The sequence below is a fragment of the Protopterus annectens genome, chromosome 8.part1, assembly GCF_019279795.1.
Source record: "Protopterus annectens isolate FY-2018-M chromosome 8.part1, PAN1.0, whole genome shotgun sequence".
In the NCBI taxonomy this organism is placed as follows: Eukaryota; Metazoa; Chordata; order Ceratodontiformes; family Protopteridae; genus Protopterus; species Protopterus annectens.
Genome location: NC_056742.1, coordinates 116,678,187 through 116,690,715, shown reverse-complemented (window position 1 = coordinate 116,690,715; position 12,529 = coordinate 116,678,187). Strand labels below are relative to the sequence as shown.

General features: G+C 37.6%; 1 protein-coding gene across 4 annotated transcripts in view; it reads right to left on the bottom strand.

Moving 5' to 3' along the window:
- The window catches only part of FBXO31 (F-box protein 31), a 1,097,250-nt gene that overhangs the window by 811,832 nt on the left and 272,889 nt on the right, over positions 1-12,529 (bottom strand). For 2 of the 4 annotated variants that reach the window (XM_044081741.1, XM_044081742.1), the window contains exon 3: positions 11,803-11,889. The exons of the other annotated variants lie outside the window; for them this stretch is intronic. In XM_044081741.1, coding sequence (XP_043937676.1) covers positions 11,803-11,889 — 87 coding nt within the window. The remainder of the gene's footprint in view (positions 1-11,802; positions 11,890-12,529) is intronic. 4 annotated transcript variants of the gene reach the window in all.

Sequence of the window (12,529 nt, the reverse complement as noted above, 5' to 3'; positions counted from 1 at the left end):
CATAACTACACCACAATGTAGCTGAACGAAACTGCGATGCTTCATTTCCAGTGCAAAAACACACATACAGATAAGAATAATAAAAATAACATAAAATAAAAGTAAAAATAGAATAAAATAATAACAATGACTAGACACACTTTACATATAAACAGAATTGAGTAACAACATTTGCATGACCTTACTATAACACAAGAACTAGGCAGCATATGGAATGGTCAGCATGAATATTGCACACTGTGATTTATATTGCACTTCATAGAGTCCTACGGTATGGTAAGGTGTGAACCAACATTAAATATAAATTTCAGTTAACTATTGCACATGAAAAAGCTTCATACTTAAGGTGCAACAAAGCCTGGATTTGCAAACATCTATACAGTGATATAAATAGCATAACTATGCATCAGGAGGGAAAGTATGCATTGACAGTCTCCTGACTCGTTTTTCACAAGAGTTCGGTAGTCTAATGGAGAGAGGAAAGAAACTGTTAAGTCTAGAAGCCCTACAGTACATACTTCTGCATCTCCCGAGGAGAGGCGGGAAAACATACCGTTTGCAGGATGCAAAGGATCATTGGATATCTTCCTGGCTCTACTGATGCAGTGTGATTCATGTAAGTCTTCCAGAGGTGCAAGAAAGGAACCAAGGATTTTCTCTGCTGCCCTTACAACTCACCCAAGAGGTGGGGAGACAGCATCCACTGTATTACAGTTCGTCCTGTATGAAAGTTGTAATGTATCCATAGCCGCTAATATGCTTGAGGCTATGTGATTTTTAACCAGCCTCTCAAAGCATTTCAAAACTGTCCAGGTTAAAGCCACTGGTCGGTAGTCATTTAGAGTTGTGGTTTCTTTGCTAAGGGAATGATGGTCATCTTCTTGAAGCATTATGGTACACTGACTAGTTGTAGAGAAGTATTGAAGATATCCATGAGTACTGGTGCCATATCTTTCTCACATTCCCATAGTACCCTACCCATGATGTTATCTGGGCCAGCTGCTTTCCTCAGGTTGACCAGTTTCAAGGTTCTGATGACATCAGTTGTGTTCAGGCTCAGCACTGCTTCATCCTTGTCAACAGGTAGTTTATTTGCCACCGTTTTATCTGCATCAAACTTGCTGAAGAAGATGTTTAGTTGGTTCAAAAATTCAGTGCTGTCATTGCAGGAAGCTGATGCAGGTAGTAGTTGATGTTGGTTTGTATGCCATTCCACAGTCACCTGGTTTCCCTCTGTCACTAAAGTGGCTGTGGATCTTCCTGCCATAGGTTCCCTTTGGATTCTTAATAACCTTTGTTCAGTTTGACTCTGGCAACCCTTAGAACATCCATGTCATTTGATAAGAATGCTGCATTCCTGGCTTTTATGAGCTTACTATTATATGGGACAGAGATTTGGGCAGTAAAAGCAAAGCAGTTGAAGCAAGAGATGATGGAGATGAAGTGCCTGAGCCAGGGGAATGATGCATGCTGTGGGCAGTCGAAGAAATGAGGAGATCAGTGCAGAAGCCAGAGTAGCATCAATTACAGAGAAGGCCAAAGGGAACAGATTACGGGGGTTTGGGAACATGTGCAAAAAGCAGGAGACAATCTGGGAAAAAGATTTGGGACAGAGAGGAAGAAGGTAAGACGAAACAAGGTTGCCTATCACTGAGACAGACAGACTGCGTGAGAGAAGACCTGCATCAGTCAGGCATGACTGTTGAAGACAGCAGAGTGGCACTGAACTGACAGAGATGGTGACAGTTGATACAACAGCCCTACCCCATGTAGAAAAATGGGAAAAGGGGTCGATGATGATAATGATGTTTGCCTTCAGCACCTCTGCAAAATTCATTCCACAGACATGTCAAAGGCAGACTGGTTGCTTATGAGACATGTTCAGAGTACTCAAGAGTTACACCATATATGCCTGAAGTTACTGAACTGAACCTAAGTGTGTTAAATCTAATGAATTTGAGGTGTATCTTTCCCTTCCAGTGACTGTGGATTAAGAACTGAAGTGTTGGACAAAATTACCTGGTGGGGCTATACCTGAAATGCAAAACACAGGGACACAGAAAAAGTACTAGGCAACCAATCATGGGGACCACAAGATGCCTAGCCATCATGAGTTCTCCAGACCATGAGAAGAAAACAAGTAACAAGAAGTGAAAGGGAAGGGAATGCATCCCACTAGAATGACAATTCTAAATGCAAGGCCATTACTTTTACTTTGAGCACATTCTTCACAAAAAATACTCCACTCATGCTTTAGTAGAACAGGAAATGAATGCTGAACTAATACTGCAATTCTAACTCGGCTACTGACATTATGGTACATTTCTAAACGTCAGACTACTGCAAAATCAGCTTAATGGGTTTAAAGAGCAAATAGCTGTCTCCAAAAGGCAATAAAATGGTTCATCATCAGTATGAAATTTTAAGTAGTAATTTCTTCCTGCTGCTGGCATGCCATGAAGCAAAAGGTGATCATCTTTACATCAATTTACTTATACAGCCTTTCATCAGCTTTTTGTAATACCGTGATTACAGAGTGGCACAGTGGCGCAGCAGATACTGTTATCACCTCACTGCAAGAGGTTCCCGGTTCATTTCTTGGCTGGGGTGCCTTCTGTGCAGAGTCTGCATGTCCACCCTGTGTTCAAGGGGGCTTCCTCCCACATTCCAAAGACAGGAAGTAGGTGGATTGGACACTCGAAAATGTTCATAAGTGTGAGTCAGCATGTGACTGTATGCTGTGGAAGAACTATCATGGCAGGGCTAACCACTCGGCAGAGTAAACCTTGGCTCTACGTGATTGTCACTGTTGAAGTGACACACTGGCCCCATGTGCAAAAATGGGAAAAAGGGGTTGTAGACAGATGGATGGAAAGATGAATGGATGGGACTGATCCTTTAATGAATCTCACAGTGCTAGGAACTGTACCATCTACCCTCAGAGTAAACAAATCACTGCCACTATAACCTAATTCAGCAATGCATTGTCAATAAAATAAATGCAGGGAAAGCATGCCAAAATGCCCCTTCGGTTTTTCTCTTTTATTTATGTGCTCGCAAGGAAACAAAATCAGTTATGCTACAAATGACTGGATTGCACAGCCAAGACATGTAATGTAACAGCCACAAACACTTTTAATGCACATTCAAGCAAACTGGCATCCAGACAGATGAATGACCTAGAATTAATGCAGAGACTGCACTACACTACAAGCCAAAAGATTTACTGAACAACAAAGCGTAAGCAGAGGCTTCAGAGAATCAAGCACCCTCCCCCAACAGAATGAAATGGCTGACTGCCAGTTCTTGAGGCTGCTGGGAAATTTCCAGTTTAAAAGCAGTATGACTGACCTTTAAGTAGCAGCTACGCTAGTCTGCATTAGCACCATCTGAACAGTTCTTAAGCCATTTACTGTGTTTAGGTAATAGTCTGAATCAGTTATTCTGCCAGTGAGGAAATGTATGTTCACAACACAAAAATTGGTTGGCTGTGTACAGTAAAACATTGCCTACTTAAAGCACAAACAATAACTCATACAAAAGGGGAGAAAGAGATTTGAAAGACACTGGGTCTCTATTTCCATGTGCAAAGATCAGGGTACATATTGAAAACTGTAATAGCATTAAATAAATTCTGTAAATGGCAGTGCAATTTATGACCTGCTACACAGTGGAAAGTAGTACTCCATTCTTAAAACACGAAAAACACGACTCAGAATTTGTGCCCCCTGACACACATATATATATATATATATATATAATATATATATATATAGATATATATATATATATATACATAGATATATATAGATATGTGTGTATGTATGTGCGCACACTCATTTATATATAAATTTATGTACAGAAAGGAAAAACCTGGGCTGCCTGGAATGTGTTTCTATTTTGAAATGATTAAGTATCCTGGAAATACAGGATACAGGTAATACCTAATTTTGATCACAGCGATATTTACTGCTCTTAGATAATCCTGATCTCACTACACAGGGATGCAAAGGAAGAATGTCCTAGTAACTAAGCCATCTCACATGTATGTTCCAAAGCCTAAATCAGTTAAGCATCAGCATTTATATTGTCACAGCTATGACACATTACTCTCATTACTACATTTTGTTTTTAATCTGACTGAAATACTCCACTCAAAATAAGTAAACTAGTTACAAAGATAGCATATTTTGTCTGCAATGGAACACTTGCTTCACCTCAGCTGGAAAGGTCACCGAGATTCTCACCGATTCTTGTGGAGGATTACTGCAGACTGACTGTTAATGCACACAAGGGCGCCCGCAGGCAGGTGCAAGGGGGTGCACTTGCACCCCGCTGGAACCGGCTGACCGAGAAATTCATTATATTTTAATTAAAAAAAAAAAAAAAAAAGTATTTTAAAAGTATTTTAATTTTAAAATAAAGGTTTTTTTTTTAAGGGTGTTCCTCTTTAAGAACGCCCTTTGCGTCAGTCGCACAGACACACAAGACGAAAACAGGTCGCAAACACCTGTTTTATCTGTGCGACTGATGGTTTACGTCTTTGTCTTTCGCGCCTGCTGGGAATTTGAACTCCAGAGGATGTTCGGATTGCTGGGACGAAGTGAGAGGTAGGGTGTGACATTCCTAGTATTTCTTCACAGATGCATTTCTTTACACTAACTTCTCTGTTAGCGAAGACATCCAAATCATTCTTGATTAAATCCTTATTGCAGTATTGAAGCTAATTTGGTAAAAAAAAATATATCTACAATAATTTGCAAGGTTTATATTGAGCGTTTGAGTCATATGTCTGCAAACTTAACTGTTTCTTCAGTATTACTGGTGCCTTTGAGAGATTTAAAGTTTTGGAATGGCTTCTGATCGAATTTCGTTGTTACTGATTAACTGTATATAGCAAAAACATGGCCTATATATGTAAGAATAGTCACAAACAGTTTGCATTTACTTCTGCTAACCTCAAGCCCTTCTTATTATAAAAAAATGCTTAATAAATTTAATAAGCCACTGTGTCTGTCCTCTTCTCAGAACAGTTTGCCAAGGGTGGATTTATCCCCAACTATCACCATGAAGTCATGCTCCCAGGAGGGCACTCAATCTCCACCTATTACTATAAGGTCATGTTCACAAGAGAGGCACACAATCCCCAGAAGGGGCATTCAATCCCCATCTAACACTCTAAGCTTATGTTCCCATGAGGTGCATTCAATCCTCTCTATAAAAAGACTAAATAAGTAGATAGTGAAAAGGAATAGAGAATATAGTAGTAACACAGGGTAGAACAACTTACAAATGTTCCACTGATTGTCTTTAGATGTATAATTACATCTCCAACAATGTACATCTGTAACTTAGCAGTCTGCATGCCACCCCGACAGTTACATACTCAAGTACTTTGACATTTAAATTCTGTTAAGTAATATTCTAGTGTACAAAGACCTTCAGCCTACAGTGCTGTCAGAGCTTTATCATTTCCAGACATAGCCTTTTCCTACAGTATTATCATGACTAAAAACTTCTTTCTCACGTTGCATAACTGAAAACTGCTGTACCCTTGGTGGATGGTCTCAAGTGCAGATAAGAAGTGTGACTTCAGACTCCTGTCCTGGACTCACTGTCCCTTATTATGTCTCATGCTTGCTAACAGTAAAAACTTGAATGTTATTTACTTTATTCTCTTCCTTCTCAGCAGTAACCAGATGACAACTAACTTATATTTTACTGTGGTAAAATGCAGACTGCATGAATTAGTGTGTGTTTGTATGTGTAGATTTGCCAAGAAAATATTCATAATTCCTATGGTTACACAATGCATTTTCTTTCTCATACAGCTTTGGCGGTTGTTTTAAGTAGCACTACAGTCAGAAAGCAAATTTTCTAGCTTGGAGAAGGTACTAGGTCCTGTTAGTGCATTATTAATTCTAATACATTTTTTAAGACTTCTCCAGTCCCTGTTTGAATTAACTTTGAATACCAAAGATACATCTGCTGATATGAAAATTGAGGTGGCAATAATCTTATCACATTCTTATTTTGTGTAATAAAATAAATGCCTTTCCAAAGTTCTTTGCTATTAGCAAGGCTCAGGCATCCTTTCTGCTTATAGTAACATTGGTACTGCAAAAATTAAGCCAACGTTACTACCCACAGAGTGGCTAAATACGTGACTGAATGATAAAAACATGACACTTAGGCAAGAACTTTAAATATAAATATATAATACACATAAAATATATCTATATATAGTTATATGTATATCTATATATGTATTGTTAATGTGTGTGCAGTTTCAGGCAGGTTATCAATTAGTTATTTTTTTAACAGGCATGATTCATAACCCTTTGAAGTTACTGTTAGTTGATTAGTGCTAGTGTCAAACCTTAGATCTGTCTGCGTTTTCAATTTGGGTATGTGATCATGGAGTTATCTTGTATAAGTAAATGGGTATGGGGCAAACCTCCACATCAGGAGGTGCTACTGTGTTTTTTATGTTGGAAATGTGCAGGTGCGTTTTCCTTTTGCAGTTGGTTAAGATTCACAGAAGTTTATTCAATTATATGTGTACTTGTGTAGTCAGTGTTGAGGCATTAATGAAATGAGTGAAACCATAATGGAACACTGGCTGTTAATAACACACACCTATGTGTGTGTGTGTCTGTGTATGTATGTACTGTATGCATGTATGTGTGTGTGTGTGTGTGTGTATGTATATATATATATATATATATATATATATAATGCATAGTGAGGATTTTTTATACATGTTTATCATTACAAACATATATACATATATACAAAGAAAGTTTTTTATAAAATGAAGAAAACTTATTGGGTAATTAGGACATGTGATTCTGTTTATGAGATATATAAAACACATGGTCTGTTGTGTGGGTGTATTTCTGAAGAAGTTCTTGTGATTAAAGAACGAAAACGTTTAAAATAGCAGGTTTGCAGTCTGGTCTTTCGCTTGGCAGTGGTGAACTCAACTTTGATATATATATATATATATATATATATATATAAATGTGTGTGTGTGTGTGTGTGTGTGTGTGCTTCACACAAGGGGGCACCATACATGTGACATAAGAACCAGGGGTTACAGTAAGTATTTGAATTTACTGTTGATGGTCCATCTGAAAACATTATGCTCTGAAATGACAAGTTATATCTCACAAGGTAAGAGCCTAGGAAAAGGATTTGAAAGAATGCAATAAAACTGGTGACAGTAGATTGGAAGAGAAGTGCAGAAGTACTAGCGCTCCTAACACTTACATGCGTGCGTGCGCACACACGCACACACACACACACACACACACACACAGTGCCAGCCACAAAGGTACCATAGAAATGACAGCTGTAAGATATTTTGTAAGACTACAAATTCTGCTTCCAGCATACCAGGGCAGAACAAAAGTGTACATCTCTAAGATGTGTGCAACTGTCACCACATTGTGAGAAATACTGCTAAATATACTGTGTGAATTATAAAGACTACCTTAAAACCTTGCTGTAAATTAAGACACCTTGGGTATTGCTGGAGTTACTGGGTGGGGCAAAATGGGAATCCTGTCTCAGATGTCAATAAACTGAAATACACAATATACCGGATAGCAAAGGAGTTAAATAGGAATTGTAGTAAGTATACAATATACTGGATATCAAAGGAATTAAATAGGAACTGTAGTAAATACACAATATACTGGATATCAAAGGAATTAAATAGGAATTGTAGTTACCTGCAGAATGAGACAGAAGCAAACACAGCAGAGTTGAGGAATACAGGATTAAAGCAAACGTAATACTGGTCCCTGTAGGGGGAGGATGGGATAATGTAAATAGCAGGTTTATTTTTAAGGTCCCCTAATATAACAGAAATATGAAAAGAATACATCATTTTAAAAATGCAAACCAAGGAGAGAGAAAGAGAGGAGTGTTGTAGCAGTGACATGAATATATGCAACATGAACTGTAACACCTTTGCTACAGAAACATTTAGAAGAAAATTAATATTTGATTATCCCCACTGATTAAGATTGAAACAATTAGCAATATAATTCACACAAAAGGATTATTTCTAGAGTGGTTATCTTATAAGGAGAACATTTCAGAACTAGGTATTGACGGTAATCCAGCCATCCCTCTTCTATACTCACTTTCTTTTAGTTCAGGGTCTTGCTGGACTGATCCTGGCAAACAGTGACTGCAAAGAAAAAGCCAGCCCATATGGGTGTCCAGTCCATCATATGCTGCTATTTCTTTGTGGTTCACAATTTATTTATTTATTTGATATCCAGATGAAAAGGCTAAGCCATAAGATAGCTTCCATGCATGATCAAGGCACTGCAGACATTGCACTTATATATTTTAACATGGTATGCCTTCAATTAAAAATGAATAAAAGAAATTGGGCAGCATATTTAAGCCACACATGTACTGTTGTATGCTTTAATAAAAATTAAGAAATGCTGCTGATGTGATTTTAAAATAAATATGAGATAAGTTTTGCAATCTCAGATCTGGTTCAGTAGAATCTCAGACTTGGCAAGTTGGTTGCTGGAGGAAAGACATAAGATGCAAAAGGGACTACAAAACTACATATATAAATATCTGCCTACATCACAGTGGGAGAGAAATAAGGAAGCGTTTAGTTGTCTGCCAGATTGTGTGATAATATTCATAACTGCTGCAAAATGGATGAAGAGAGATTAAAACCCATTTATAAGAGAGACTGCTACAGTTAGATGGGGAAGTAGCTAATAGACTCTGAATGATAGCTGTAGCAGAATGTGTAAGGAGATTACAGTCCATCTGTGTTTCATAAGGTTCCAACTTGCTCACCGAATATAATTTGTTGGAACCTCAGCCCAGTGGGGAAAAAAACATTTTACAGCACAAAATACCCTGAATCCCCATTCGTAGGGGTGTGGGGAGAATCTGCTTGTGACAAAAAGAGATAATGCCAGCACAGCTAGCTGGAATTTAGTAAATAATTATATGTCATTGCTGAATATTGAAATGGTTTATACAAGATGCTTGTGTTTCAAATGTATTAAAACTGTATGTCATGTGTATATCAAACTGCTTGTACAGACATGTGTTGAAAAGGAATTTGCAGAGTGCTGTGTTTGAAATGTAACCACAGTGTGCCCCACTGGAAGAGAACATAAATGTACCTCACTGTCTGTGTGATTAAGCATTCAGAGGTAACAATTACTGGGACATTGAAGACTGAATCTGCAAAAGTACAAAATGTTGTTAGGGAGCAGATTAAAACATTTTATAGTTATAGTGTGAATGGTATGTGAAACATGGGAGGGATGCTGGGGGATTATTAAAGGGAAGATAAACTGCAAACAGGGAAACAAGAAAAGAATGATATAGAGTGGGTGCATCTGGTCATTTTTCATAAAAGATGGTGATGGGTAAAGACACATATGATACAGCTGGAATGATTCAGGTTGTATAGCTGATCCAAACATTTCCCTGCATAGATGGATACAAAACCCCTTTTGAAATTAAGTTAGATAACTCTATGAGGGTCATAAAGGTTTCAGCTAATCGCTGTAACAAAAAATAAGAGGAGCTGGTAAAATGACTTCAAGCATCTTGCACAAGTCTTTGTTAGACAAAATAAGGTCGTTCTCTTCCCAGGTTAGAGGAAGGAATGATTCTACTTCAAGAAAATGAGATTAAAAGGTCAACTGAAAATACAATCAAGTTAGCCTGATATCTACATTTGGATGTATATGTATATTTCTGAATATAGTTGGTTAATAAATAATGACATGCATTTCAGTTTCAGACTTCATATCATTCAGAAAATTCATTCTAACACAAATCCTTTTATTCTAGCAACTTTCAAATGTGTCCCTAGTTGTGGGCCTTTATCCCTAACATTATAACAGACTTTGTCCAGATTTCTTGTGTTAACAGATTGAGAGGTATGGTGTGTGTGCGTCTGTATGTATGTATAAGAAGGAGGAAGCATACCCCTCACCTGTCCAGGTTTTTGGAGAATGTCCAGATTTTTGCCCCATATTCCTCCTAAAAAGCATTGAAGTTGCTAAATAATGACAGACATTTGTGTTTTAGATGTCATATCCTTTAGAAAAATGCATACTAACATAAATCCTGTTATTCTAGCAATGTTCTAAGTTCATGAGAGCAATATTTATAATCTGCTCCTATTTATTTTAGGCTTTGTCCAGATTTCTTGCACTTAGAGGTTGAGGTGTGTGTTAGAGAGAGTGAAATGTCCAAGAGTTAGCAGGTGGAATTTATTTTCAAGTGCATTTTCAAGGAATTGTGAGCTTCAAGGGAAGAGAGTTTTACTGCTGCTCATGCTAAGCCTGCTTCAAATGTGCAACTGTTTTGTTTAGTAAATGGTGTCACTATTGTGGTATAGAAATTTTTAAAGCAGCACAGCAGGTAGCATACTTGCATCTTGATACAGAGAGCTATAGGTTCTACTCCCGCAACATGTAGATTTGTATTTTAAGGGGGTGTATGTCCTCCTTTGGATGAGATGCCTAATAACTATGAACTTGTTTTTAGCTTGCCACCCATTCCTATTGCAATATACCAGCTTACCATTTTTTTTAATATAACTTAGGCAATTTATTCTTCAAGGGAAGCAGGCATTGAATTTGTAGATGAAACACTGAAATATGAAGTTGTTTTCTAGCAACAACTCCTTCACTGGTTTCAGATCTCAATGTGGAATTATTCAGATGAGTTTTACTTCTGCAAAGATTCTGCATATTAATTGATATTGGTTGATTGTACGACAGAAGTTTGAGTAGAGTGGCCCTTTATGGTTGAAATGTTCTGAATTGGGCAGGTTGTCATTATTGGTTCATATGATTTGCTTCATTGCTTAAAGGAAAAATGTTCAGAACTATAAATTTAAAACACACACTAACAAGTGGTGCTGTATTATACAAGGGATATAATTCAATTATTATATAGTATAATTAATACAGTCAGGAAGGTGAATCAAATAACTTTTGCATGGTTCTAAAATGTGTGCAAAGAGCCTATGATTTGAAAACAGCCCAAAGGTAAACTTACCCTGCCACTGGCCAGATGCATTTTCTTTGAATGCAGGTTTCAATGTTGTTTCGGTGAATGTGGGTTTCCAAGGTAGAGAAGTTTTAATGCTAAGCCTCTTTTCATTGTAAGACTGTTGCTTTGTTTAGGTTTAGTAAATGTCTATCAGTGTTTGTGCTATATAATTTTAAATAAAAGTTGTAAATGAAATCCAAATATCTGTAATCATTGTATAAGTAAAGCATAAAACAGTATGCACACTGAAAGATTTGAAGTGTCTATGACAAATGGGGAAAAATAGCCAAGTAATGGGACACTGCAATGGCTGCGTGGGTGGGGGTGGGGCTGGGGGTAGGGCCATGTGGGCGGGGCAGCAGAGGGGGTGGGGCTGTGTGGGCAGGGCTTGGGTTTGCACCCCCCTGCAAAAAATCCTGCGGGCTCCCTTGAATGCACAACTTACTACTTTATTTAAATCCACAGTCTTACCTAGCAGACTGCATTCATAAATTAACAACCAAAGAATATCTATTAAAAACATTTCAACTACTAAAGCAGAACGTAGAGGCCATCAACAAACCCAGTAGTTGTGCTTTGCAAAAAGCTACATTTTTCCATGCTTGTTTTTACTGCTAATGCATGCTGTTTGTTATGGGTAGATCAAAGCATGTTACAACTAGCTTTGTTAAAGCTGCGTGTATCAAGCAGCACTCGTCATGCTCTCCACAGAAAATATTAGCATTCAGCTATACATACGTCTCTTATAAACATTTTGGTATTCTATAGGCTTGCAGTCGGGAAGGACTTTCACAAAGCGGCGTGACTTCAATCGTGGCTCCACACCTAAAGAGATGCAGCACACTTTTCAATACAACTGAGTTACGGTAAAGAAAATAAAAAGCAACCTAATGTGCACCTTACATTTACTGGTCGCTTATGTTTCTGTTTCATTTTGCTTGGTCAAAAAACTACAGCTTCAAGGAAAAAAAACATAATATCTGGAATGTATATGTTAATGGGTCATGCTGAACACTCAATCTTGGTTTAAAAACCTTGTTACTAGAATTCTACAAGTAGAGGAATCAGCTTATAGTGGCATTCACTTATCTTATCACTCACTTTCACAAACGTAAGCGTTAAGACGTGAGCATGTGTACTAATCATTTTCATTGCATTAATAGAACATTATAAACAACTGCCCCATCTAGAGACTGACTGTTTTTAAACGTTGAGTGCCTTTTTAAAGAGTATATTGCATAGCATTAGAGTGTCTTATTACAGAATCCAAGACTGATCATCACAATTCAATACACAAAAATGCAAATTCTAGTACATTTTAAACAGTACTACAGCTATCCATTAACATCGGATCTGGATACTGAGGACATTCTGGTATTACAAGACAAACATAACAGGATCCTGAAATAAGCAAACTATATTTACTTTGAATATGGATAGGTTCATAGGTTGGTACTGGGCTATC